This window comes from Trichomonas vaginalis, chromosome VI (genome assembly GCF_026262505.1).
Source record: "Trichomonas vaginalis G3 chromosome VI, whole genome shotgun sequence".
Classification (NCBI taxonomy): domain Eukaryota; phylum Parabasalia; order Trichomonadida; family Trichomonadidae; genus Trichomonas; species Trichomonas vaginalis.
The window spans coordinates 14,564,695-14,591,568 of record NC_067208.1 but is presented as its reverse complement, the minus strand read 5'-3'; the positions used below and the strand labels follow the sequence as shown (position 1 = coordinate 14,591,568).

General features: G+C 32.5%; 13 protein-coding genes and 1 pseudogene across 14 annotated transcripts; 4 read left to right on the top strand and 10 right to left on the bottom strand.

Moving 5' to 3' along the window:
• Positions 1–122: 122 nt before the first annotated feature.
• On the top strand, positions 123–1,580 carry TVAGG3_0865400 (iron-sulfur cluster assembly; the record flags this gene model as incomplete). Its single annotated transcript, XM_001318906.2, has 1 exon — positions 128–1,534. The coding sequence occupies one exon, from the start codon at positions 128–130 to the stop codon at positions 1,532–1,534; it is 1,407 nt and encodes a 468-aa protein (XP_001318941.2).
• A 200-nt stretch (positions 1,581–1,780) lies between these two features.
• On the bottom strand, positions 1,781–2,724 carry TVAGG3_0865390 (uncharacterized protein; the record flags this gene model as incomplete). The annotated part of the gene is made up of 1 exon (XM_001318907.1): positions 1,818–2,708. The coding sequence occupies one exon, from the start codon at positions 2,706–2,708 to the stop codon at positions 1,818–1,820; it is 891 nt and encodes a 296-aa protein (XP_001318942.1).
• A 229-nt stretch (positions 2,725–2,953) lies between these two features.
• Positions 2,954–3,178, top strand: TVAGG3_0865380 (uncharacterized protein; the record flags this gene model as incomplete). Its single annotated transcript, XM_001318908.1, has 1 exon — positions 2,954–3,178. One exon carries the CDS (start codon positions 2,954–2,956, stop codon positions 3,176–3,178), a length of 225 nt encoding a protein of 74 aa, XP_001318943.1.
• Positions 3,179–3,762: 584 nt separating this feature from the next.
• TVAGG3_0865370 (uncharacterized protein) lies at positions 3,763–4,238 on the bottom strand (the record flags this gene model as incomplete). Its single annotated transcript, XM_001318909.1, has 1 exon — positions 3,774–4,214. One exon carries the CDS (start codon positions 4,212–4,214, stop codon positions 3,774–3,776), a length of 441 nt encoding a protein of 146 aa, XP_001318944.1.
• Positions 4,239–4,852: 614 nt separating this feature from the next.
• On the bottom strand, positions 4,853–5,305 carry TVAGG3_0865360 (uncharacterized protein; the record flags this gene model as incomplete). The annotated part of the gene is made up of 1 exon (XM_001318910.1): positions 4,853–5,305. The coding sequence occupies one exon, from the start codon at positions 5,303–5,305 to the stop codon at positions 4,853–4,855; it is 453 nt and encodes a 150-aa protein (XP_001318945.1).
• A 786-nt stretch (positions 5,306–6,091) lies between these two features.
• TVAGG3_0865350 (ubiquitinyl hydrolase protein) lies at positions 6,092–7,501 on the bottom strand (the record flags this gene model as incomplete). The annotated part of the gene is made up of 1 exon (XM_001318911.1): positions 6,144–7,484. The coding sequence occupies one exon, from the start codon at positions 7,482–7,484 to the stop codon at positions 6,144–6,146; it is 1,341 nt and encodes a 446-aa protein (XP_001318946.1).
• Positions 7,502–7,840: 339 nt separating this feature from the next.
• On the bottom strand, positions 7,841–8,469 carry TVAGG3_0865340 (small Rab GTPase RabX2; the record flags this gene model as incomplete). Its single annotated transcript, XM_001318912.1, has 1 exon — positions 7,874–8,458. One exon carries the CDS (start codon positions 8,456–8,458, stop codon positions 7,874–7,876), a length of 585 nt encoding a protein of 194 aa, XP_001318947.1.
• A 1,694-nt stretch (positions 8,470–10,163) lies between these two features.
• Positions 10,164–11,465, bottom strand: TVAGG3_0865330 (protein ubiquitination; the record flags this gene model as incomplete). Its single annotated transcript, XM_001318913.1, has 1 exon — positions 10,164–11,456. One exon carries the CDS (start codon positions 11,454–11,456, stop codon positions 10,164–10,166), a length of 1,293 nt encoding a protein of 430 aa, XP_001318948.1.
• Positions 11,466–12,171: 706 nt separating this feature from the next.
• TVAGG3_0865320 (pectin lyase-like family) lies at positions 12,172–13,916 on the bottom strand (the record flags this gene model as incomplete). Its single annotated transcript, XM_001318914.1, has 1 exon — positions 12,189–13,916. The coding sequence occupies one exon, from the start codon at positions 13,914–13,916 to the stop codon at positions 12,189–12,191; it is 1,728 nt and encodes a 575-aa protein (XP_001318949.1).
• A 441-nt stretch (positions 13,917–14,357) lies between these two features.
• TVAGG3_0865310 (transcription-initiator DNA-binding domain ibd family) lies at positions 14,358–15,193 on the bottom strand (the record flags this gene model as incomplete). The annotated part of the gene is made up of 1 exon (XM_001318915.2): positions 14,527–15,177. One exon carries the CDS (start codon positions 15,175–15,177, stop codon positions 14,527–14,529), a length of 651 nt encoding a protein of 216 aa, XP_001318950.1.
• A 1,425-nt stretch (positions 15,194–16,618) lies between these two features.
• On the top strand, positions 16,619–17,098 carry TVAGG3_0865300 (uncharacterized protein; the record flags this gene model as incomplete). Its single annotated transcript, XM_001318916.1, has 1 exon — positions 16,619–17,098. The coding sequence occupies one exon, from the start codon at positions 16,619–16,621 to the stop codon at positions 17,096–17,098; it is 480 nt and encodes a 159-aa protein (XP_001318951.1).
• A 3,110-nt stretch (positions 17,099–20,208) lies between these two features.
• Positions 20,209–21,348, bottom strand: TVAGG3_0865290 (amelogenin-related protein family; the record flags this gene model as incomplete). Its single annotated transcript, XM_001318917.1, has 1 exon — positions 20,209–21,348. The coding sequence occupies one exon, from the start codon at positions 21,346–21,348 to the stop codon at positions 20,209–20,211; it is 1,140 nt and encodes a 379-aa protein (XP_001318952.1).
• A 1,213-nt stretch (positions 21,349–22,561) lies between these two features.
• On the top strand, positions 22,562–23,746 carry TVAGG3_0865280 (ELMO domain-containing protein family; the record flags this gene model as incomplete). The annotated part of the gene is made up of 1 exon (XM_001318918.1): positions 22,580–23,623. The coding sequence occupies one exon, from the start codon at positions 22,580–22,582 to the stop codon at positions 23,621–23,623; it is 1,044 nt and encodes a 347-aa protein (XP_001318953.1).
• Positions 23,747–24,227: 481 nt separating this feature from the next.
• On the bottom strand, positions 24,228–26,599 carry TVAGG3_0865270 (annotated as a pseudogene). Its single transcript has one exon. A coding segment is annotated over exon 1 (2,372 nt).
• Between the last annotated feature and the right edge of the window lie 275 nt (positions 26,600–26,874).

Below are 26,874 nucleotides of genomic sequence, written 5' to 3'. Positions count from 1 at the left end.
GCTGTTACAATCGAATCACACGATTTTGGGCAACAATAATTTATTGTTCTCAATTGTGTTCCCGCTACGGTTTATCGTATAATTTGAGAGAAAAATTGAGAACTGACAATATTTTAATTCACCGCTCATGCTCGCATCCTCCTCTCGCGCTGCAGCCAACATCCGCTGGGTTGATACATCCCACAATGCTATTGCCTTCGACATGCACAAGTGCATCAACTGCCAGGCTTGCGTTCGTGCTTGCAAGAATGTTGCCGGACAGAGTGTCCTTAAATCCGTAACGATTGACGGCAAGAAGGGCGTTGTACAAACAGTTACAGGCAAGCCACTTGCAGAAACAAACTGCATCGGCTGCGGTCAATGCACTATCGTTTGCCCAACACAGGCCCTCCACGAGAAGGACGCCATCAAGCAGATGAACAACATCTTCAAGAACAAAGGCGTCCGCATCCTCGTCGCCCAGACTGCCCCAGCCGTCCGTATCAACATGGCTGAAGGCCTTGGTCTTCCAGTCGGTACAATTTCCACCGGCAAGCTCGTTACAGCTCTCAAGCGTCTCGGTTTCGACTATGTCTTCGACACAAACTTCAGTGCCGACCTTACAATTGTCGAAGAAGCCACAGAGCTCCTTCAACGCCTCAACGATCCAAAGGCTGTTCTTCCAATGTTCACATCCTGCTGCCCTGCCTGGGTTAACTATGTTGAGAAGTCCTATCCACAGTGGATGCCACATCTCTCAACATGCCGCTCCCCAATTGGCATGCTTTCTGGTGCTATCAAGAACGTCTTCCCGAAGCACATCGGTGTTGATCCAGCCAGAATCTATTCTGTTGGTATCATGCCATGCACAGCCAAGAAGGACGAAGCAGAGCGTGAACAACTCCGCACAAAGCAGGGATACCACGAGACAGACCTCGATATCACATCCCGCGAACTTGCAAAGATGATCAAGGCCGCAAAGATCAACTTCAAGGAACTTCCAGACACAGAATTCGACTCACCATATGCCATGGCTACAGGTGGTGGTGCTATCTTCTGCGCTACTGGTGGTGTTATGGAATCTGCTGTCAGATCTGCCTACAAGTTCGCCACAGGACAGGATCTCGCACCAATTGAGTTCGTCCAAGTCCGTGGTGCCGAAAAGGGCATCAAGGTTGGCACAGTCAACATCAATGGCCGCAAAATCAAGGTTGCTGTCGCTCAGGGCGTAAAGAATGCTATGGATCTCATCAAGAAGATCGAACAGGGACAGGATGACGTCAAGGGAGTAGTCTTCTGCGAAGTCATGGCTTGCCCAGGTGGCTGCGTCGGCGGTGGTGGCTCTCCACGCGCTAAGACAAAGGCTGCTATGAACAAGCGTCTCGATGCTACATATAGGATCGACAGAGCTTCCAAGTATAGAACACCACAAGATAATACTCAGCTCCAGGAGCTTTACAACACATACTTGGGTGGAAAGTTCGGTCATGGTATGGCTCACGAAATCTTCCATACACACTTCAAGCCACAGCCAATCGGTGCTAAGAAAAATTAAGTATTATTTAATTTTCATTAAACAATTTTTTATATTTTAACGCAAATACACTATTGTTTTATCATAAAACATTTTAAATTATTATTTATGCAAAGTTTTAAACAAATTTCTAACAAATTCTTTTAATTTTGTTATGAAAATGAATTATGGAGGGTATCATTTCGTTTCAATCAACATTTTAGAGATACGATCTAAGATTTATGAAGCTTTTCTTCGATATTAAAATTATTATTCTAAAAAAAATCAAAAAAATGTTTAATAATAATAAAAAAATATATTCTTCTTACTCTTCTTCACCTTCTTCCTCTTCTCCAAAGTCTTCTTCCTCTTCTTCTTCGTCTTCCTCCTCATCCTCTTCTTCTTCATTATCTTCCTCTTCATCCTCTTCTTCCTGATGAACAGTCGATGTTGTTTGGGTTGTAGACTCTGGAACTGTTGATGTTTCAACAACACTTGGTGTTTTAGCTGAAGATGAGTGGCGAGATGATATGGATTTCCTAGCTGATGATGATTTAACAGATGGTTCCGAGCGCGGGGCTGGTGGCTCCGGAATAACTTCCATTGGCTGATAAACTGGTGTTTCTTCCTGAACTGGTGGTGGAGGTGGTGGTGGCTCCTCTTGTTTAGTCTTTCTTGCATTAAGGAACATCTTGAATTCATCGTATAACTGCTGTGCGGCAAATGGATCTAATGGATCAACACCAAGGCCACGAATTTCATTCGCTGCACGACGAGTAAGCATATTAGCTGTTTCTCTGTAAGCTTCTGATGGTGTCATGCTGCCTTCTTCGCGGCGGTGGTGGTGATGATGGTGATGATGATGCTGAGCGTGATATCCTTTAACATTAGGAAGTTTTGGTGGACGAACAGCACGACGAACTTGCAAATAAAGATTTTTATGTTCACTAAGTCCTAATAATCTTCCAACTGGAACTGGAAGAGATTTCTTTGGAATTGCTCCGCCTGTTTCAATACTAGAAACAAAAAGAGACATCTCCATTCCGTGGTTGTATAAGAAATTCGCGACATGTCTGCAAGCTGCTTCATACGCGTCTGTTTCTGGTATTTTCGGAACAGATTTCTTTCTACGAATCGATTCAGGTGATTTACGAGCAATCTGTATTGCTATTTTTTCAAAATAAATCTGTCTAATCAAGTCCTTTGTTTTAGACATTGATTTTCGATTTTTCTTGAGCGTTTAAATGTAAACTTTTCAAATATAATTTTGATTTGGAAATATAATTATACATAGTGTGACATTTGCAAATTTCGAAGTTCCGAAGAAAACGGAAATTTGACAAATCAAAATCTAAGATTTTCCTTGGAAATATCATAGTGCAATTTATTATGAATAATTCTATGTAATTTTTTTGTCTTGACTGAAAGTGTGATACAATAAGGTTATTGTAACGTATAACAATGTGCAAAGAAGAAGACGAAGTAGTTCAAGATAAGGACCAAAAATACATCAACTATGATGATAGCAAAAGCGGAAAACAGGCAAAAGATTATCCTGAACCTGGAAATTGCCCTATTCCTCCGAGTGAATTAGTAACAATTCCAGAACATGAATCAAAGGTGGATGAAGATCCTCTCCACTTGAAAGATATGACAGAGTTTCATGATCTTAAATTATCTGACTAATTTTCAGATAATTTTCATAACAATTTTTCGTTGGTCAACTATTTGAATTGACAGATCAACTACTTTAATGGTGACTTTTCAAATATTTAGCTAATAAGAAATGTTCCATTCATATGTTGCTTTTTTTCGAAAATATTAGCTGAAATTGTGCCTTCCATTCTATTCGGACCGAATATGTAAGTGGAACCATTTATATTACATTATACTAACATGATGAAGTTAGGTATATTTTATATATATGTTGTTTTATTTTGTTGATACTAAATCCTATCATTTGATAAAATCTTTTGTACAGTGTTAATCATTATTTGAAATAGATTTTCTTATTTTAGAAATTTCAGAAGTCTTAGGTGCATATAGCTACAAATAATAACAGCGGATTCATAGTTAGAACTTCAAAATCTAGAGTACACAATCTAACTTGGAATACAAAGAATATTTCAAATTTTATTGAAACATTTTCTTCAAAACCGATAATTAAAGGGATGTTGCGATAAAAAATCCAAAAAATAGAAAAAATATCTCAATGAAATTGAAAGATTTATAATAACAAAAAAGTATTAACACAATAGTTTGAAATTAAACTAATTTGATTTCAACGTCTGTTTTTGGCAATCAAGCGCTCGTATTCGTTGATAAGAGCAGGAATTTCTTGGTTGTAAATGCGATCAGTTTCATTTTGAATTTCTTCTAATCTGCCTTGTAATTGTTGGTAGCTCTCAGGGCTGGCTGTTGCTACTTGTGTCATCGTTGAAAGTAGAGAATTTATGTACTGGAAATCTGGTTCTTTTCCACTTTCCAAATCTTTGATTTTTTGTTCTAATTCAAGACTATTTTGTTCAAGCTGCTCAATATAATCTTTATAAAGAGGATCTAATGGGATCTTACCTTCATATTTTGCCAAAAAATTTTCAACTTGGGCTTTTCCATCATTGATGAATGCATTTTGTCTATTAATTTCTGTTCTAATGAATTTATTCATGTATTCATGAGTTTCAGTTGGAACTGTATTAATTGCAGGGCGAACAAAATCCATTTGTTTTTTTGAAAAATTATGAAAATAATCGTCAAAAGATTCACCCATTGGAGAGAATGCATAATTCGTCTTTTTACTAATGGCAAAGCAATAGTCCATATGAGGTTGACTCGAAAATGCCTTTATTGAACCTCTTATCATCATATTCACTTTTCTTATTATATTGATTCAAATACTTATGCATTTAAGGAATAGAATTTTGCTTTGAGAGCTCTATTTCTTCTAGGAGCCCCAGAATTTGATCAGCTGTTTTAAAAAATTCTTTCTTTGATAATAAAATCTATAATACAATAAGGAGTTACATAGAATATAAAATGTCATGCTAATGCGATCAAAAATGTTAGATAGAATAGAAAAAATTTAATATAATATATTACAAACAAATAATATTATAGAAAAACAAGCCAAAACCAAGTGTATATCGACTCCTATTATATACCATTGCATTTTCTTTTCGGATGTAATCAAACTAATACAATAAATGATATTATCGTACGAAATCAATTGCATTCAAATAAGATAAGTAAATAAAATGCTGAAATGCAATCAATATGATTATTAAGATCGTTTTGCATTTGAATTAGCTTGTTTTCGTGATAGGAATAAGTAATATTAAAATAAGGGTTCACAGATTCGTATCACATATAATTGAATCTATTATAGTCAGGCTCGGTATCCATATCAACAAGTGACGAAAGCAAACTGGAAATAGGAAGAGGAATAGTTCCTGATTGGTCACCTTCTGAACTTGTATTATTATTCAGGTTATTTCCGATCATTTCAGAATACGAAACAGTTGGACTTTCATTCTTTTCGCGATTAATTGAGTCAAGATAAAATTGTGCTTCATGATCAAATTCATTTTTAACACTAATACGCAGTACTTTATCTTTGAAGTCATCAGATATCTTCGAATTTTCTTGTAGCTTAATATCTGTTTGAGGAATTAAGACCATTGAGTCAGGAATTTCATAATTTTTCTTGATATATTTGCATACATCTCCATATGTCTCGTTTGGACCTACTTCTATGAATTGAATCAATTTATCCGGCAATGTTACACGAACAAGATTCGTTGAAAGTTCAGTCATCAATTATTTTTGAAAAATTTTTGTGTGCTTTATCGTCAGAAATTGAATAATTACACGGGTTGACGCGCCCTGAAATTTGTGTGGGAAAATAAATTAAAATTAAAGAGAAAAGATAATATCATACACATTAAGAAAATACGCATTGAGAATATTTATGAGTTTTGAATCTAAGCTCAATTTTTTAATAGTGAAATTTTTTTTCATAAAATAAAAAATGCATGATTTGTGCTTATTAATAAGCTTTCAACATCAGATAAAGATCAAACACCTGATCTCAAAAAATTGGAGATTATGAATTCCATTAATAAAATTAAAATATATATAAGCTGAAAAGAAAAGATTTCTTGTCTTGTTGAAATTTTTTATATCTCTCGAGATTTATTTCAAATTGTAATCAATTTATCGATTTTTGATAGTACTTGTTCTCAATATTGCTAGACGCAGTTATTTATAAGATGTTTATCCACACATAATACTCCTTTTATTCAAATGTAATTTCAAATTTTAGAATTATTAAATTTCAAGTGTATTTGCCTATGAGAATACTCTAAGTAAGGATATGAAACTAAATTATGATTTTCATCATGAGAGTTTGTATAGTAATTTTGTTCTTCATTATTTCTCTTGAATAATGCTATTTTATCTTTAATGGTCATTTCCTTTATGGGTGGCTTGATAAAATATGAACAATCGCTTCATCTTTCAAATGAAAATTCGAAAAATATAAAAAATAATAATTTTGCAATTTTTTTAACAAAATATCTTGACAAGTAAAATATCTAATATAATACAATCTTATTCTTTTTTTTCCATCATGGATAAAAAAAAATTAATAAATCTATAGTCTCTTCTTTGTAACTGTGCAAACTAGATGCATTGTGATCAGCCTATCATCTGTGTTCTTGAATGTCTTCTCAACAACCATTTCTCCATCTTCAATCAGATCGTTTTCTCCATCTGAAACTTCGCTGAAGAAACCTTCGTTTTGTGTCTTCGGAAGCTGAGGGACCTTTGATGTTTCCACCTGTTCCTCCTCTTCTTCGTCGTACAAAACCCTTCTTCTCGTTTTTGCCGGTTTTGGAGGGGCGTCCTTTTTCTTTTTCTCGGTCGGAGCGATACCGAACGTGACCATGATCGGAGCGGATTCTGGTCCATGGACTCTTTTGTAGAAAAGAACGTAAGGTTTGGAATCTAAAACATTTTGAGCGGTGTCTTTGGTGATTTTAGTATCGTCGCAGTTATACCATGAGCCGCCGTTGCATTTGACGAAACAGGTGAAGTGGCCACGGTTCACTTGATGGCCTGAATGATTAATTACGGCAAAAAGCTCATAAAAGTGTTCGACGCCATCTTCAACGAACTCCTTGAGATCGATATTCAAACCGAAATCAACTTGGCGTTCGTCTTTGTTAACTGTTGCTGTAAATCTCATCATCGTAATAATTAAAATGTTTGGAGTGTCCGCAAATTTAGTTCTTGTAGAGCATGTACCTGCCTGTTTACAATGCTCGCAGATGTAGTTGCTTCCGACGTTTCTTGGCTTCATAAAACTTTCAAAACAGCCATCAAGGGTATCAGCGTCCAATGGCAATGTAATATCATAGAATTTTGAGGTCGTTTGATCGTTATGTCCGCATCTGGCGCATATTTTTGTTTCTCTGAATAATCCTCCGAAAAATGAATCAACTGGTGTATCGTAAGTAGCAGCTTTGTTCTCTTTTGGCGCCCTGCATTCGTCGTCAAAGTGGTTGAGAAGAGCAAAGAGATATTCATGGGCGTCTTGTTGGACACCACATTCCATATCTGAAGAAATTTGTCTCATATTTGCAAAGAAAATGTGGGGAGCTGCGATTGGTAGCCTGCGTAGAGCTTTGCAAAGTTGACCAAAGTGATATAAAAAGCAAGATTTTCCTGAACAATTTTCTAATATAACGTTGGGAAGTGAATTAGACAGTTTTTCAAGACCAGGAGTATATGCTAAGCATTGAAGGACTGAATTTAAGAAGCAACTGTTTCCTAAATTATGAAGCCCGCCGAATGGTTCTTCAATTGGGTTTTCTTCTATAAGACGACTTGCCCATTCTTTTGAAAAATAGTGCTCTGGGATGTCTTTGTTAGTTGATGTACGGATTTCTAGCCATTCTTCTGATTCACCATCAGTTGGTGAAGAGCATTTCATTCAGGCACAAATCCGAAGTTCCCCCTAAAATAAATTTTGCCCCTTCAATAATTTATAAAATCAAAGCATGTGACGAAGGTTCTAACATAATTTAAGAAAAATTTGAAGTTTTTATTAGTTTTTGAATCAATTTTCTTTCGTCTAAAAATTATTCGCATTTATCAGGAAAATATTCAGCTAGATGTATATTATATCTTCAAATCTCCTAGAAATCATATTTCATTTACCTCGAATAGCATATGACAATTCAGATGAAATGGAAAAGTTCATAAAGAAGAATTTCGATGCTCAGATTGAATAAGAAAAATGAAATATATATAAAAATAAATACATTCATGAAAAGAATTATTTTGAACCGGAAAAAAGTAAATAGGAAATCGTTTATAGAATTAACAGCATTTCTTTTGCTTTGGTTGTGTACTCATGTTATTGAGCTCTACGAAGTCGTCTTCTTCTGTCTTTTCAATTGGCAATTCAGGAAGATTTGCAAGGTATTCAAAAATATCTTTGATTCCTTCGCCAGTCTTTGCAGAAACCTCGAAGTACTTAATTGCACCAATATCTTTGGTATAGTTTGCGGCTTTGTTCTTGTCGACTTCGCGATTTTCAGCTAAATCTATTTTATTGCCGATTACGAGTTTGATGATATTCGGGGGAGCCTTCTGTGCAAGGAGTGAGTCGAATTCGTTCAAAACATTGAATGAAACTTCGTTGGTGATATCATAAACCAAAAAAGCGCAAGCAGCCTCTGAAAAGTACATTGGGACAAGGCTCCTATACTTTTCTTGTCCGGCTGTATCCCATATGTTGAATTCGATGTCTTGTCCGGCGTTATTTTTCATTGTTAAGTTCAAGGAAGCTGCACCGATTGTTGGAGCTATGTTTTCATTGAATTCGTCATTTTTGGCACGCAAAGCAATGCATGATTTGCCAACGGTAGATTGGCCAATAATGATGATTTTAGCTCTTGGCATAGAAAAAATGAACAGAAAAAATAAGTTTACATTTTGGTCTGTTTAAAAAAAATGATATGTTATGTGTCATGAATCTTAACCCCCGAATTTTCGATGTCGGTTTTGTCAAAAATCTCATGAAAAGAAAATAAAGATTAAGTTTAAGGTTGAAATATTTTGGACATGAAATTCTGATTTTAGACATCATCTACGCGCTAAAAAGTTACTCAAATTTTCATTACTCTCTTTTAGCATTGACAATTCGTTTACACTTATGAGCTTTTTTGCCGATGTTGCGTCTTATTTGGTCTGTAAATGAGATATATAAACTAATCGCAAACCACTGCATTGAATAGTTGTTCAAGAAAACGTCAATTTTTTCAAAGCTATGAGAGTTATCTGATCGTGGTGCATTTCATCTATTCATATGGTTTTATATAGTTTACAATCTGCATACACATTATATTTCTATATTTCTTTAACCTTCTAAAAAAAGTTGACATTCATCATCCTATCCATGAATTTTCCTATGCAAATCTGACAAATCCGCTTATTTTGGACTATAATAGTGATAATATTGATTCTATAAGTTAACCAGAGGAAGAAAATCACGATAAAGATTTGGTGTTGGTATCATACACAGACGATGAAATCTATTTTCTTAGACCCAAAGTATGATTTTATGTTTATGTTATTGTCATTAACACTTTTTTTATTGTCAATGCTTTGGATAAATATTTGCCTGAAATCATCAATATTTACACCTTCCCATTTGGCAATAAATGCATCAAATTCTAGGTCATATAGTTGATTTTCCTATTTGTGTAAAGGGGAGTTAGATTTGAATGATAGGCCAAGAAATCAGATCTGTCAAATATTGTTTTCCAGATTTAGATTCGCAACATGAACTATCTTCATCGCCATTATTCCATTACAATAGATGAGTTTTCTCCAAGCATTACATCTCTGAATTTTGTATGCAAATATTAAATAGCCGTGTTGAATAAATGGCATTTGAATATTCCAACATGAGATATCTATATAAATTGCCATTTTGAATAGACAGTATGAAACATATTGAACAATATTGCATATGCATGTCAGAGTTCATACTTAGTCCTTGTCTAAATATGGGTGCATTTTGAAGGAAAAAAAATGTATGAGAGATAATTCCAAGTTTTAATCGTATCTCACCACTGGAAAGACATATATGTATTTCTAAACTGATAGAATAAAATATATGATGTTATTAATATTATCTTCGATAATTAGGCATTTTTACTTTTAATTAGATGAAATGGACCAATTACAAGATTTGATTCGATATTTTTGTCAGAAATTGGTCGATACAAATGAATTCATTTTGTTGTCATGAATAATTAGGTTTGTATATTGCCTTTCTATTTATGATATGAAGAGCTTATACATATTATTATTGATTAAAAACAATTGGCAAGATTTAGATATTGACTGTTTTATAATGTTAAAATGGAATAAAATATTTTTTTAACAAATTTTATTCTCAAAAAACAAAAATTTTGTCAGTGAACAATTTATATTAGTTCTTTCTCCATGAATAGGCATTTAGATATTATTATTTTAATACAATAGAATATTGAGTATTGTGTGATATTATATATCTTTTCAAATTTATCCTAGCTTGAGAAGAATCGGAGATGTTAAATATTATATGAGTGACACAATAGTATGGTTATTTTTTCTGGAATTAATACCAACTTGCTCCAATTGATCTTAAATAATGCCCAACTTCTCCTTGAGAAACACGGTAAGCGGTCCCTTTTTGTCCTCGAGCATTATAATCTGCTCCTACCGAAACAAGATATTTTACTATTTCAAGATGACCATTTCCTGCAGCAAATATGATTGCAGTTCTATAGTAATTATTATCCATTGCTTCGATATTTGCTCCTGCAATAACAAGCTGCTTAGCAATTTCAAGATGGCCATAAATTGATGCATACATGAGTGGAGTATAATCATCAGAATCTGGCTCGTTTACATTTGCCCCGACCGTGATCAGATATTTCACAATTTCTAAATGGCCATTTATTGATGCTTTGATAAGGGAGTTCTCGTATGAAGTATCTTTAGCTTCTTTGTCGGCTCCAGCAGAGATAAGCGATTTAACGATATCAAAGTATCCTTTATCAGAAGAACAATGAAGTGGTGTGTATCCACTTGAATTTTTTGCATTGACATTAGCTCCAGCAGAAATAAGGATTTCAACAACTTCATATTTACCATTTTTTGATGCATAATGAAGGGGCGTGTATCCATAATCACTCTTTACATTACAATCGCATCCAACATCAATGAGGCTTTTCACTAACTTGAGATTTCCATTTTCAGATGCAATATGAAGGGCATTTGTTCCATATTTGTCTTTCTTTTCACAAATTCGTTCTTTATATGCAATAGAAATCATTTTTTGATTTCCAGAATCTGATAATTCTTCGAGGAATTTATAAATACTATCGAAATCATCACAATTTTTAAGATTTGCAATTTTAAGAATAATTTCTTTGTCTTTGATTTCTTCACTTATCTGAGATTTAAGCAATAAAATTTCTTTTTCACAGTTCAACTTTTCAATCTTGATAGTATCTATCTCCATCTGAAGATTCGAGATTGTATCTTCAAGATTTGAAATTTTTAGTGCTGATTCTGATATTTCACTTGCTGTTTCATTTAATTTGCTAATAATGATATCAAGCAATCTTTGAGGTATGTAGTTGTTAATAGACTTTAAGGTCAAAATTATTTCATGCAAATTGCTTATTGATACACTTGTATTATGAGGTTCAAAGACTGTTTCCGTTGCTGGCGCATATGTGGATTGATTAAGAATGGAAGTGAAGTCATCAGGAGTTACTTTTGCATACTTCATGATTTCATTAATATCATCTGCTTCAAAAATGTCATATAGAAGATTTAAATCGATTAAATCTCTTAAATATGCAGCAATGTACTCATAGTTGTGAATAAGTTCTTGAGTCATAAAGCAAAATGCGAATAATTTAAAATTGAAACTAGTTTTAAAAATTGAAAGTCGTGGCAAACAAATTTTCAATTTTGAAAGAAAAAAAAGTTGTGGTAAACTGACTTCAGAATATTTCAAAGTTTGGAATCATTCGACAATTCTATCATAAAACAATATAAAATAAAATGAATTTTTATGCAATATTACTTGTTTAAAAATTGAGTTGCATAAATGAATTCAATTTTCAAAAATACTCAACTAAATTCTTTTCTCAATGACCAAATGTAGTGTTATGATAAATAAAATCTTAATTAAAGCTGCACATGAATTCAGCCATAATGCTTAAGGCTCTGAGTGCCATATCAATTTTGACAAGGCTTTCAATTAATGAGATATTTTAAATGTTTTTATCTCGTCAACTTAAAAGATTTATAGGAAATTTTCTACTGCAGCATGTACTCATATGGACTTGTGTATATGATTTGAAAAATAATATTGAATTAAAATAGATCTATCTCAGTGAAAAAAAGAAATTTAGAGACCATCAAGCCAAAGTGTTTCATTCTCATTATATAAAAAGCCTACAAAGAATTTCCCTATGATTATATGTAATGAGAATATGCATACATAAAATTTTACATTTAATTTTGATAAGATTTGAAAATCAATAAATAACTATAAATGCATTGATTGATTGAAAGGGAAATATATTAAAAAGTAAGTGATTATTAAAGTTAAAAATAAAATAATTTACACGACTACAGATGTTGACGATTCCGCTGTCATAGTAATAGTTGTAGATGTAGAAGATGCGTAATCTGAGATACGGGAGTCTGCAGATTCTGACGGCGTCATCAAGTTGTATCCGGCATCGCTGCTTTTGAGGAACAAGAAAGAAGTAAGGACAGCGAACACAATGAAGCCAGCAGCAGAGTACAGGACGTAAGGAACAAGGCTCTGAGCAGGCGATTGCGATGCAGTGAACTGGAGAGAAGGAAGGAATGTCCGAGATTTGTAGAAAGTCTCAGACGGAGAGAAACTTGCCGTAGGAGCGATAACTCTCGGTGGATTGGCCCGAGTTCTTGTGTCCTGAGGCAAGTTTCGTGGCGGAACAGAAATCGGAGTAATAACTCCAACAGGAGGATGGGAATTGTTACGTGGATGGTGGGATATGTATGGATCTGACTCGTAAGGATGTGGATTTATGATTCTACGGGTCCTCGTTGGTACATTTCTTCCATGATGTGGTGGAATTATGTCCGGATTCTCGATTTCCGGCTCTTCGGTGTGTACAACATAACGAGGAGTGACCATCGGTGGTGAAAATGTAAGGTTCGCTGCTAATTTGTTGAAATATGATTTTTGATTTTCCGAAATTTCCTTGATTACGGATTTGATTTTGATTTGGGAGTCGAGGCCCTCTTGCTCGGCTACGACCCTGCAGTGTCCAGCGAAAACGAAATTGATAATATGTTCTTCCGCGTCTTTTTTAACGGTAAAGCCTGGTGTTTCCGCGTTCTCCAATGTATACTCTGTATCAGAAACGCAATCGGCAACTAAAAGCTTCGATGGTTCACCAGAAATTAAATGAGGAACTTTATTTTGGAGGAAAACAACGTTTACGAAGCTGTTGTCCGCAGACGTTTCGATAAGTGATGTTCCGGCCTTGTTGCCTATGAAGTTTGACATCGCAACGGTAAGAGATTTCTGAAGATCCAATAATCTGATTGTATTTGTTGAAGAAGAGTTCTGGAACTCGTTAAACATGATTGTTAGTGAATTTGATCCAAGAGCACCATATGCGGAAGCGAAGCCACCAGCATGGTTATTTGATGCATTTGTTAATTGGATTTTGTAATTTCCGGTCAAGAAAAGGGCCGCTGCCTTGCCGGTGCGGGAGGTAGAAGGACAAGAGTGTATTATTGAAACTTCTGAGAAGTTGGAAACGAATTCTTTAGAGTTGAGATTTATAAAAAACGCATGACCACTTTCCAAGGCTTCACACTCCTCAAAACATGTTCTAAGGATTGTGGCACCATCAAGCGCTGCATAAAAAGCACCGCCTGAATGGCTAGTCGTACATTTCGTGAAGAAAACGCGATCCATAGTAACAGAAAGCGTCTTCCTGTCAAATAGAATAGCACCGCCATGATCGTTGACATCAAAACAGTGAGAAAATGAAGTATCGATAATAAATACATCGGATTTGTCAGCATCAATTATTGTGTGCTGAGTAACCATAATACTTGTCATATCTGCTGATGAATCAACCTTGATTGGTGATCTGAGAAATCTGTTGAATGATGATCCGGAAACTTTGAGCGTTTCTTTGATAGAATTGATATTTATAAAAGTAGAAAACGAATTTCTGATTTTAAAATTAAAAAACTGAGTGGTATGACCACTGCTCAGAGTAAATCCGTTGTAAAAAGGCAGCCTATTCCCTGCAAGGGAAAGGGCCGCAAATGTTTTATTCATCAATTAATGTAAACTTCAGAATTTAGGGTGGGAAATTTCATCTAAAGTAAATGTCACATTGTTTTTTGCAATTAATAATTTGGCATTCTTCTAGAGAAAGATTCTAAACATATCTAATTGTTAGCTTCATTATTTATTCGAATCTTCTCTCGAAGTTATATCTTGCCTAAATATAACTATTGACTTATGCTGGAGTTAAATTCAGAACATGATTGCATCAGACCTGAATTTTCAATCTAAAACGATAAGATACTAACTAAATATGAAAATAATATCTTCATTCTTGCATTTATTGAATGCATTATATATACACTTGAAAGTATTTCAATATGCTCTCAAATGTATCAGTAATGCAATAGTATTGAATAAACCTTTCTGATATAATTCATTAATAATGAAGACAGCACTATTGATAATTCAATGAATTAGTATGTAGTAGTATAGCAAGTGAGTAAATTAACAAATAGCTAACGTCTCAATAAAAATCATGTTAATAATTTGCAAAATTAAATCTCATTTGAAAAAAGAAAAACTAGAAAAAAAAAGAAGAAAATTAGGGATAGAGATGATTTACTTAAATCATCAGCATGGCTCTGAATCTACCAGAAGTCTACACACCAAAGGAAGAATCAAGGCCAAGGTCGAATTCATCAGAAAAGTCTAAGAAGGATGCGTCCGTGAATTCGCTGCAAACAACATCCTTTGACTGATTGGATACAAGATCATGTTGAGGGGCAATGGCCTCCTGAACAAAGATCTCAACATTTTGTGGTTGTGGAACCTGTATATTCTGTGGTTGGGAAATTGGGGAAGTGGTTGGAGGAGAGCAGGCAACTGGCTGGTCTAATCTCGCGGTCCATTGACGAAGCTCCGCAGGGTTGTCTTTGAGGAGTGGAATCTGTCTGATGATGGCTGCAGCAGCCTCTGGCCTTTCCATTCCATAATTGTAACCCATCTTGTGGAGCGAGCCGTTAATGGAAGACTTGCATTTGACAACGAGGAGGCGAAGCTGATGTGTGTTCACAGCAATTCCTCCTTCAGGAAGCCAGCAGATTCCTGCAACAAGGAAGCGGCACCAATCATGACCATCGCCCCTTATGCAGAATTGCTTTATGGCTTGAAGTGTCTCTGCAAAGTTCTCAACTCTTTTGTTTCGAATGCTTTTACCACTCTGAGACGAAAGAGCATTCCGGAGATACATGTATTGATATCTGTCGGCATTACTGAGAAGTCCCCAAAACTTCGGAATATCTGAATTCATGAGTTCTTGCCGTCCGCAATACATTTGAGGTGAAATTCAATGGATCCTTTTTGAATTGCACGGTAGAAATTTCAATAATGTGGTCTTTGATCGTGTGTAATTTGCGGTTTTTTTATTCAAAATATGTTTTGAGAGGAAAAATGCAATTCAATTGATGTATTAATATCTTTCTATTTCAAAATCTAGATATTTTTCAAAAAGAAAAAAATTGAATTATTATGTATTGTTTTATCTATGAATGTTTATTGCACTATAAGAGATTGATTTCATAATAAATTTCAGGTGAATACGATAAAGGAATTCTGAGAGATTGTTTGAACCTGAATTTTTTTGAACAAAATATAATAAACAAAGCTTGTTTTCCAATATTTTCAAAAATTTTTTTTGTATAACATTCTAATCTTTAAATTCATGCACAACACACCGATTAATTGATATATTTTTTTTGTATCAAATGCTCGAAACCAATCAATAATTATCAATTGAAGAAATCAATGATAGAAACAAAAATTGATGAACTTCACGATTTTTGGCCTTACCGAAAACATATTATCTCAACGTATTTGAACATCATGAATAAATTGAATATTCAAAAAAATCCGAAGCTTAAATTATGACAACTATCAAACTTTGATAATCTATCAGAAGACAAATCAATCTGTATGAGTTAGATCACGATGGGTTTAAATTTTAAAATTCATTTATCTTAGCAATCAGATTACATATAGTCCTAGTTTGAATGATTTCTTTAAGATTATTATGATACTTTTGCATGCTTGTCATAAGTATTCATGAAAGACGGATTTTTTTTACTCCTTCACCTTTCTTGTTCACATGTTTGCTCATATTATAATATACTAAAGCTTATTGTTAGATCATTTCATATGTTAAAAACAATAATTAGCGATTCTTTCTATTTGAAATCTTCACGATCTATGTCAATATATTGAAAAGACTTTGGAGATATGGCTCCAATCTGGTATATTTGTATATATTTTCCTTTCTCGGCTTATAAAATTTTATTTTTTTTTATTTTGGCCCCATGACATTTGATAAAAGTTCCACCGTGCTGCTCCGATTTTTTGATTGAAATCTGCAAAAATGCATTGAAAAAGATGATTTAGTAAGTATAGATTAGAAGAGTAATAATAGATTAACGAAAAATCGGAAAAGTTCGATCACTTATCCAAAATTTGAAATATCGATCTTAACGTGCTACGAAATCATTTTATAAATGTGAGGCAATAACTAATTCTAAGAAGAATAACATCTTTTTATACAAATATGAAGGCACGTTAAAATTTTTATCTCAAAAGTACTTTTGTATTGACCTTTAAAATTTTTAATATAATATTTATAATTAACATATAATTACAAAACTTTTTTGCAACACGTATGAACTCAACTTTTCAATGTGGTATTCAATTGAATCCACATCAAAATGTATCCAGCGTTCCCTCATCCAGTGTTCGTCATCCAACGAGTTGGCAAGCGTAATGATCTTTCAGAACAAGCTATCCAAGAACAAGCTCAAACAAACAGTAGGATAAGAAGGTGTGGTCCGAGATTAAACATGGTCAATAAATATTTTGAATCAAGATTTGCGCCAAAAATAAGTTTCAAAGATCTTAAGCATATAGCTGATCAAGTAATCAAGAAAATTCCCCTTCATGTCGATCGGATCTCGAAGCGAAATAAGGTTGCAATGCAGTGCTGGTTTGTTGAACATTGGGATATTATAAAGCCAATATTGGATAGCATGTCTATAACATTATCAGAACCTCAACAAATGTCACCAACGCCGATTAACCAAATTAATCAGCAGGAGGAGAAAGAAGAGCCATTGCCTCCTATATTCCCATTTGAAGTCCCAACAAAGTCGAATAACACATATTCAAATTTTCAGACCAACCTTATCTAACTTTTTATTCGACTCAATAATTACTAGCTTATCTTCACTATTTAATGATTTTTGTTTGAAATAATATCTAAATACTATTCTTGATATTTACTTTAGATACTTTGCAATGAGAGAATATATTATCTTCACATACTGTGATTTTTGATCATTGATTTGTATTTTTATTTTATTTGATTAGAATTATATAAATCTTGGTTGTTTTCGACTATCAAATTAGATCATACTATCTTAATAATTCTTCATTCTTAATTATTGAAACTTCTTATCATTCATCAATCATAGTTTTTCAGAAGTATCTTTCAAATTCAAGTTATTGATGTGCAAACATATTTGTTATTCACTTCTTGATATACTCTAAAAAGAAATGAGATAGTTATATCCTTCAAATCATGATGCTCATATTAGTGGAGTATATCCAAAGTTTATTTCTTTAGCAATTTTAATAGTACAAAAATACCCCATAACTTCTGGATATCCAATTGTTGATATTTTAACATGATTACGATATATGAATTCATATATATTGCATATTTGAAAGCAGTTGATTCCATATTTATTCATGAGTTTTATTAAATATTACATTAATGAATAAATTATCATTGATGAGACATTGGTATTGAAGTTCATTTAACACCGATTCAACTCATCTATTTTCCTTTGTTTGATCCAATAGTATCATCTACAAGTTCATATATTTCAATCCTTAAATGAAACTCGTGATGAAACTTAAATTTCAAGTTATTATTCTACTTGATTAAAACGCAATTGATATCGCCTTTTTAGTTAAAATATAAAATGAAAACTATCAAATAAGAGGTTTAAAGTTATGAGATGCTGTTTTTATCTCATTTTTCAAGAATATTTTGATATTTTCTCAAAACATATTTCCCTATAAATTATATCTACAAAATAATCTATGAAATGAGCATCAGTTAAGGGAGAACTATGAATAAATACATTTGCCATTTCGATACTGTACAATTTTCAATATTCGCGCCTGTAAATTGGGAGAAAAACCGATTTTTTATTTTTTGACCATTCAAATGATCATTACGAATGTAATCTCAAATACTTCATGATGAAAATTTATTCAATTAAAACCGAATCTTTACATTTCTCTGTCAAAATGCCAAAAATTTTTTTTAACTTACATTGATAAGATTTTACAATGAAAGATGCTGACTTTGGAGTCAAGTCGAGGTTCTTCTATATAGTTTCTTGTTTACTGGGAATGATTATAACTTATTACATTCGTGATACTACTTATTCTCAGATTTCAAACTATAAAGGTTGCAAAAAACTTTTTGATTTACCATGGTTCTTTACTCTTGTTATGACAATAGCTATGTCTTCTTGCATGATTGTCTATCTCATTTTAGTTAAAATTAATCCTATGCATGGTCCAAAATTCAAAAATATTCAAATGCAAATGTATTTTATTCCAATAATACCTTCAGTATGTGATTTGTTTGCATCTATGTTCTATTCATTTTCTCTTGTAAACAATAAGGGAAAAATATCTACAGCTCTTAGATACTTCGAGTTGTTTTCAATAGTAATTATGCGTACACTACTATTTGAATCTATTAATTACTCATTTAGATGGTTTTCTCTTGGGATTATTTTCCTTGGAATATTTTTCGTTGTTTTTTCTGTTATTAGTGACGAAAATAAAGAAGGTAGTGTAAAGGCATTTCCAATCATCCTTCAAATCATTTCTCAAATATTATATGCCACAAAATCTATTTTCGAAGAAAAAATTTTACATAATAACGATTTATCGCCATGGTGGCTAATGGGAGTTGAAGGTGTATACGGGTTTTTCATTAATCTTTTTATTGTTTACCCAATTGTTTACGTAATTCCATTAAACAAAAACACAAAAGGGATTCATGAAAACTTCTGTGAATCAATTTACATGGCGTTTCACTCAAAAGCGGTTATAGCTTTGATTTTTATTTACATTCCTTTTAGTTGTTTATATAATGGGTCAATTGGAGGAACAATTCAAACAACGAATAGTATTAACTACACAATAGTCGAAATGATTGCTAGTTCTTTAGCTTGGATTGTAGATTTAATTATTTATTACGGATTTAAAGGAAAATATATAATTCCGTGTTATAATGAAGATTTTAAGTCTATTACAAAAGGTATTCAGTGGACAAAATTAAGCTGGATGCGATTGATTGGGTCTATAATCTTTTTGTTCGGAGAATTAACGTATATTGGTATAATTAAATTCTCATTCTTCAGATATCCTGACTCAAATGTTAAGATCATTACTCTCAATGAAGTTTTAATTAAAGATCATGATACGTAAATTTTGACCGATAAGAAGCTTAAAATACAAAACTAAGTTGTATGTGTTCCTATTTTGTTTTGTTTTCTCTTTGTCTAGCGGTAAAAATGCGATTTAATTTCGAAATATTTTGTTTTGAAATGCAGAGTTTGGGAAACTGATGTAAAAATAGCTATTTTAATTGCTCCTTTGGATAACTCACAATCTTCTTTATTGATCAATAACGTTACCGAATGTTTGCCAGTAATAATGTTATTGAATAGTGGATTATTAATTGGCCTGGTTTGTCTTTTATATCTTCTAAATAAAAATTCTGGAAAATGCTTCAATAAAGCAAAAAACAAGAAATATTGTGACATTTTTTTTTATTTCAATATCAACAATTATAGTATTAATATTTTAATCCATTTACATATTAAATATATAATAGAATCACAATGTCGTTAAAAGCGGCCTAAAATAGAACGTAATTCACTCCAAAAATTTCAAATTTTAAAAATTATGAAGAAAAAAATGTATTTTTTTTCTTTGAATTTTTATATTCGAAAAAAATTTGGAAAATATTCTATCATTTATTTTGATTGTTTGCTTGATTTCATTTAATATTTTTCTCATTTAAGCATTTCAACATTGAATTTGATATGAAATCAATAAAAAGATAGAATATTATCAAAAAACAACATGACATCCAATCAGTGTGTATGCTTTTATTAGAAAACATATTAAACAGAGTAATAAAACTATTGAATTATACATAAAAAAATCTTTATATATGGAAACATTAATTAAAAGCAAATAAAAGTTAGTCTTATGTGTTCTGAGGTGGTGCTGGATAGTAAGGATTAGGATAAGCATTTGGATAAGGAGCTGGCTGTCCGTTTGGTTGTATATCTGCAGAATAAGGGTTCGGTTCACCAGATGGATATTGTGGAGGATAGTATGGTGTAGGGCCTGTTGGATATCCCGGTTGGTAGTACATTGGTTGCATATTCTGATTGTATGGCTGCTGAGGAGCTGCCTGTGGCTGTTGAGGTTGTTGAGTGGTTGTGGTAACAACAGTAACGCTATTTGTTTCCTTATGGTTCTTACGCTTTTTAGATTTGGATGATGAAGAAGACGAAGATTTCGATTTGACAGCCTTATTGCATATCTTATAGGAGCAGACGCAGCAAACGACAACAATAACAACAAAAACAATAAGTGAAAAGATAGGACCAAGAACCCAGAACGGGAAGCTGCTTGAAGATTTAATGATATGATAATCTGATGGACTTGGGGTATTATAAGAATAATCTCTTGAAGAGGATTTGGTGTTGATTAGGGTGGTTGAAGAAGAGCTAATTTTGTAAGCATAATAGTAATTGTTTTCGTTCGACATGTAGTAATTTAATGTATCACTGGTATCACTAATTTCAAAACCAACATTGGCATCACTGTATTCAATAACAGTGAAATAATGACTATCGTAATACGTAGTTTGGTATTCGTCCGCATAACCATCGGCATTGTAAGAGCCGATACTAGAGACGGCTGTTGGAATATTAACAGACCCGGAAATAAGTGGAACATATACGCAATATTGTTTTCCACTTTGAACCTTGAATGTTACGTCGCGGCCTACAGGTACGATAATTTCATGGCATAGAGAAGTACGATTAGTGAACGCGCAATACCTAAATGTTTGAGAGGAATACAATGTATTTGTAACAGTAATTGTTCCTGATTCTAAAAATGAAACAGCAACAACAAATGTAGATCCTAATATGGCCAATGATTGATAACCACATGTTGCATAGCCTTTCAAATCGGAACTATATTTACCATTGAAAATTACAAATGTATTTGCGGAAATTGACATTTCGTATGTCTGCTGACTATAAAGCGAAACAGTATTTGTTCCAGTTGAAATCGATACTGATCGAATCTGAGCTAACAATAGAACAAACATTCAATAAAATTTAGAGAGATTTTTTATCAACTGAGATTGAGTGTAACGTTCTTTTTTTGAATGTAACGGCCAATTTATATAATGAAAAATTATTAATATATATCCAAGAATATTTTTATTTAAATTAGTTTGACCGTTGACAGTTTTTATGGATAAAAATTCCCGGTCAAAAATTTTTATTGAAAAGTACAAATATTGGTTCTAAACCTTCCCACATGAACATTTGCTGTTCTTAGTTTATGAGTTTATGCGATCATGTTTTAAAAAAACATAAATGCTTGATCTTCAAATTTCTGAATTTAGAACAAAAAATCATTCAGAGTTCGAAAATTATTTAATGTTCCCCAAGCGTTCCGCAAGCGACATCCTTACATAGTTCACTCAAACGATATTTATCATTCCAATATCATCGATTCTGGTTTTAAAGTGAAAACGTTTTCATTTGGGTAATTTCTCAAGGAATTAGATACATCATTCAGAGGTATCCATTAATATAAGAACAGCAAACACTCTTCATAAACTCTAGAGTTTATTGATGTTCTTATTGATGTATTAGCAAACTATAGTGATTTATTTTGCCTCACAGTTTTTCTGTGAGAAGATTTTCTATCTTTCTTTTTGAGCCATGATATAAAACACAAATTCGCGAGAAACTTGTTATATATATATAATTTGATAATGAATAAATGATAAAGTAACCTTGTTGTATATGATTTTTTTGCTTCTAATAACAAAAATATTTGTAATATCATATTATATATCATAAATATGCTTTATTTGGATGAGAGTCTCAACATTATTTCGTCAACAATAGCAGAGATGACGTAGAGAGCTCTGCGGTGGACCAAATGAACTTATTTATCAGGGAACTTCACAATCTCGTTATTGTCATGGAATTGGCACAGGCTCTTGATACAAGGGGCACATTGTTGCCCAAAATCCTTGCATAAGCTGATAATGCTGATTATATGATATTTGGTGGTTTCATGAAGATAAAATAACCAATTTGGTTATAGCCATGGCCATTTAATAAAGTCTTCTGTGTAATAGCTCAGACTGCTTTCGTGAATGCCAAGAATTCAAAATTGTTACAATACCATTGAAAAAGTGATAACAATTCGAAAACAAAATATTTCAATAATCAGGTAGTATTCATGTCCGGGGTTCAATAATTTTTTGAGAAGACGAAAAAATTAATTTTTATCTTTTCATCCTTTTTTTTTGAAGAAAAATGAGTGAACCGGATTCTAATCTTTCTGATAAAAAGAGAGTACGATTTGCTCCATTACCTGCTCGCAGACAATCAGTTCGTATAAATGAAGGTATCGAATATCAAGAACCTCAAAAGGAAAAAGAAGATAAACAAGACGAAGATGACAGTTTCCATAGTGACTCTGACTCATCTGAACAGAAGGAGGTTCCAAAAGAAATTACAGAAGCGAAAAATCAATGGAATCAAATTGATTCTCAACAAAAACAATTAAATACCAATCTTCCAACCGAACATGGCGTTGGAGGAACAATTATAGATCGCTCTTCCCCAATAACTTATTATGATGCATCAATTTATTTAATAAATCAATCGAAGGAAATAGAATGCGCAGTGCCTGCTCTTAAATTTACATCAAAATCATGCTTTTGTTTCCCAAAGAAACCTTCTCAAGGCGCAGTTACTGCCTTTGGCGAAGCATATAAAATATGCAAAATCGATTTCAAGGAAGATGATTTGGTTCATCATAGAATTCTTACAAGCCTTCACGTAGCATTAACAGGCATATCAACTCCACCTCTGAGGGTTGGTCCTCATTGGGAAGATGTTGGTTTTCAATCATCAGATCCAATAACAGATCTTAGAGCTTCTGGAATGCTCGGATTACTTCTACCTTTAGGAATGCTTGTGAAATTTAAAGAATTTAGCCACAGAATCATACGAATTAGTAGAGGTGACTCACCTTTTCCATTAATGGTTGTTCTTATTGTTTATACGAAAGAAACAGTTGAAGCAGCAGAAACTACAGATTTACTTGACGGTGTTAATACAACAGAAGAAGCTTGGCGCAGAATGCTGTTGTATTTCACCGGCCTCGTTAATGTTTTGGTCACAGACTGGGTCAGAGACTTCTTGTGCTTCAATACTGACTTCAACCATTTTACAGTTGTCGCTGCAAGAGGAAAATTAAATCCTCTTGACATTGTTAAGTGGGGTGAAAAGGCAGAACATGAAGATGATATGGCACAGAAGCCAGAATTATCACAAGAGCATTTAGAAGTCTAACAAATAATTGATCAAATATTTTTTTTTATTTGTTTCTTATTGTAAAATAAAATCCATATAGAAATGTGTTTATGCTAAGATATGAGTTATTTACTGTTTTTAATAATAAAATTTCCAATTTCCATTGTATCAATTGTTATATAATTTTTGTAAGTACGATTGTTTTTCCCCAATTCATTAAAAAGGTATGACTTTTTATTTATTCAAGATTGCAATTATTTTCTGGTCAGATTCTTGACAATATCAGTAATTTTCTCTCCTTAAAGAGTGGTTTCTTCAAGCTCTTTCATATTTTGAAAATCTTGACGAAACAGCTCTTTATAATGCATGCTATACAAAGCATTGTCATACAATTATGCAAAACAGCACTTAAAATTCTTAAAAAAAACATTTTTCCCAAGTTCTTTAAATTTTTGAAAGAACTTGGCAAAGCTGCTCTCTTTTACTTAAGTCATTTAAATAAACTCATGATATTTGAAAGATAAGGAATTATATATCAATTGCGCCAAAATAGCACTTACAATACTTATAAGAACATTTTTTCCAAGTTCTTACATAGGATTAAACATTTCTTCTTATATTTGCAATAAAAGGAAGAAAATGTTCAAATATCAAGCGCTGGTTCATATTTTTTATTTTGTTGATTAGCATTTGCTACATGTGAAAGAAGAAATTCAACTACTTCTATATTATTTTTAGATTCTGCTTTTTGAAGAGGAGTTTCGTCGTTGTAATTTTTTTCATTAATATTTGCACCATGTGCGAGAAAAAACTCAATAATTTCTATGCAATTATTTTCTGTTGCATTATGAAGAGGAGTTTCTCCTTTGAAATTCTTTTCATTGATATTTGCACCATGCAAAATAAGAAGTTCGGCAACATCTTTACTATTATAATACGCAGCAATATGAAGAGCAGTTTTACCATATTTATTTTTTTCGTGGATATTTCCACCATGAAATAGAAAAAATTCAACTATTTCTTTACTATTATAATATGCTGCAAAATGAAGAACAGTATTACCAGATTTATTTTTTTCATTGATTTTTGCACCATGAGAAAGAAGAAGTTCAGCTATTTCCTTATTATCATTTTCTGTTGTATTAAAAAGAGGAGTTTCTCCACTGAAATTTTTTTCATTGACATTTGCTCCATGCAAAATATGAAGTTCAGCTACATCTTTACTATTATAATATACAGCAATATGAAGAACACTTTTACCAGATTTATTTATTTCATTGACATTTGCACCATGCAAGATAAGAAGTTCTGCTGCATCTTTACTATTATAATATGCAGCAATATAAAGAGCAGTTTTACCATATTTATTTTTTTCGTGGATATTTCCACCATGAAATAGAAAAAATTCAACTATTTCTTTACTATTATAATATGCTGCAAAATGAAGAACAGTATTACCAGATTTATTTTTTTCATTGATTTTTGCACCATGAGAAAGAAGAAGTTCAGCTATTTCCTTATTATCATTTTCTGTTGTATTAAAAAGAGGAGTTTCTCCACTGAAATTTTTTTCATTGACATTTGCTCCATGCAAAATATGAAGTTCAGCTACATCTTTACTATTATAATATACAGCAATATGAAGAACACTTTTACCAGATTTATTTATTTCATTGACATTTGCACCATGCAAGATAAGAAGTTCTGCTGCATCTTTACTATTATAATATGCAGCAATATAAAGAGCAGTTTTACCATATTTATTTTTTTCGTGGATATTTCCACCATGAAATAGAAAAAATTCAACTATTTCTTTACTATTATAATATGCTGCAAAATGAAGAACAGTATTACCAGATTTATTTTTTTCATTGATTTTTGCACCATGAGAAAGAAGAAGTTCAGCTATTTCCTTATTATCATTTTCTGTTGTATTAAAAAGAGGAGTTTCTCCACTGAAATTTTTTTCATTGACATTTGCTCCATGCAAAATATGAAGTTCAGCTACATCTTTACTATTATAATATACAGCAATATGAAGAACACTTTTACCAGATTTATTTATTTCATTGACATTTGCACCATGCAAGATAAGAAGTTCTGCTGCATCTTTACTATTATAATATGCAGCAATATAAAGAGCAGTTTTACCATATTTATTTTTTTCGTGGATATTTCCACCATGAAATAGAAAAAATTCAACTATTTCTTTACTATTATAATATGCTGCAAAATGAAGAACAGTATTACCAGATTTATTTTTTCATTGATTTTTGCACCATGAGAAAGAAGAAGTTCAGCTATTTCCTTATTATCATTTTCTGTTGTATTAAAAAGAGGAGTTTCTCCACTGAAATTTTTTTCATTGACATTTGCTCCATGCAAAATATGAAGTTCAGCTACATCTTTACTATTATAATATACAGCAATATGAAGAACACTTTTACCAGATTTATTTATTTCATTGACATTTGCACCATGCAAGATAAGAAGTTCTGCTGCATCTTTACTATTATAATATGCAGCAATATAAAGAGCAGTTTTACCATATTTATTTTTTTCATTAATATTCGCACCATGTAAAAGTAGAAGTTCAACAACTTCTTTATTATTATTTTCTGCTGCATTATGGAGAGGAGTTTCTCCATAGTAATTCTTTTCATTGACATTTGCACCATGTGAAATAAGAAATTCAGCTGTTTCTATATTATTTTTAAATGCTGCCTTATGAAGAGGAGTCTCGTCGTAATTATTTTTTTCATTAATATTTGCACCATTTAAAATAAGAAATTCAATAATTTCTTTACAATCATTTTCTGCTGCATCATGAAGAGGAGTTTCTCCTTTGTTATCCCTTTCATTGATATTTGCACCATGCAAAATAAGGAATTCAACTATTTCTTTACTACTTTTCCATATGGCATAATATAGGGCTGTTTTTCCATTCATATCTTTTCCATTGATATCTGCACCTTGTGAAAGAAAAAACCGACAAAGGGATGGAATACAAAACATCGTCGAATTAGCAAAACATTTGTTTACATCATTTATTTGATCGAAATAAACTAAAAATGAATTAATCGAAGTATAATAATTTTGGAAATATATAACTTGGGCTAATTTAAATATTCATGATATGACCATTGCCTAAGTGAGTTTTACATATAGATCTGTATGCATATAAATACTACGACGTTATTGAACTTATTCATCAGCACATCATAATTTCTTAAATCAAGCAGAGTTTATATAACTCTCTATTTAATAAGAATTTGAAATTAATGATATCT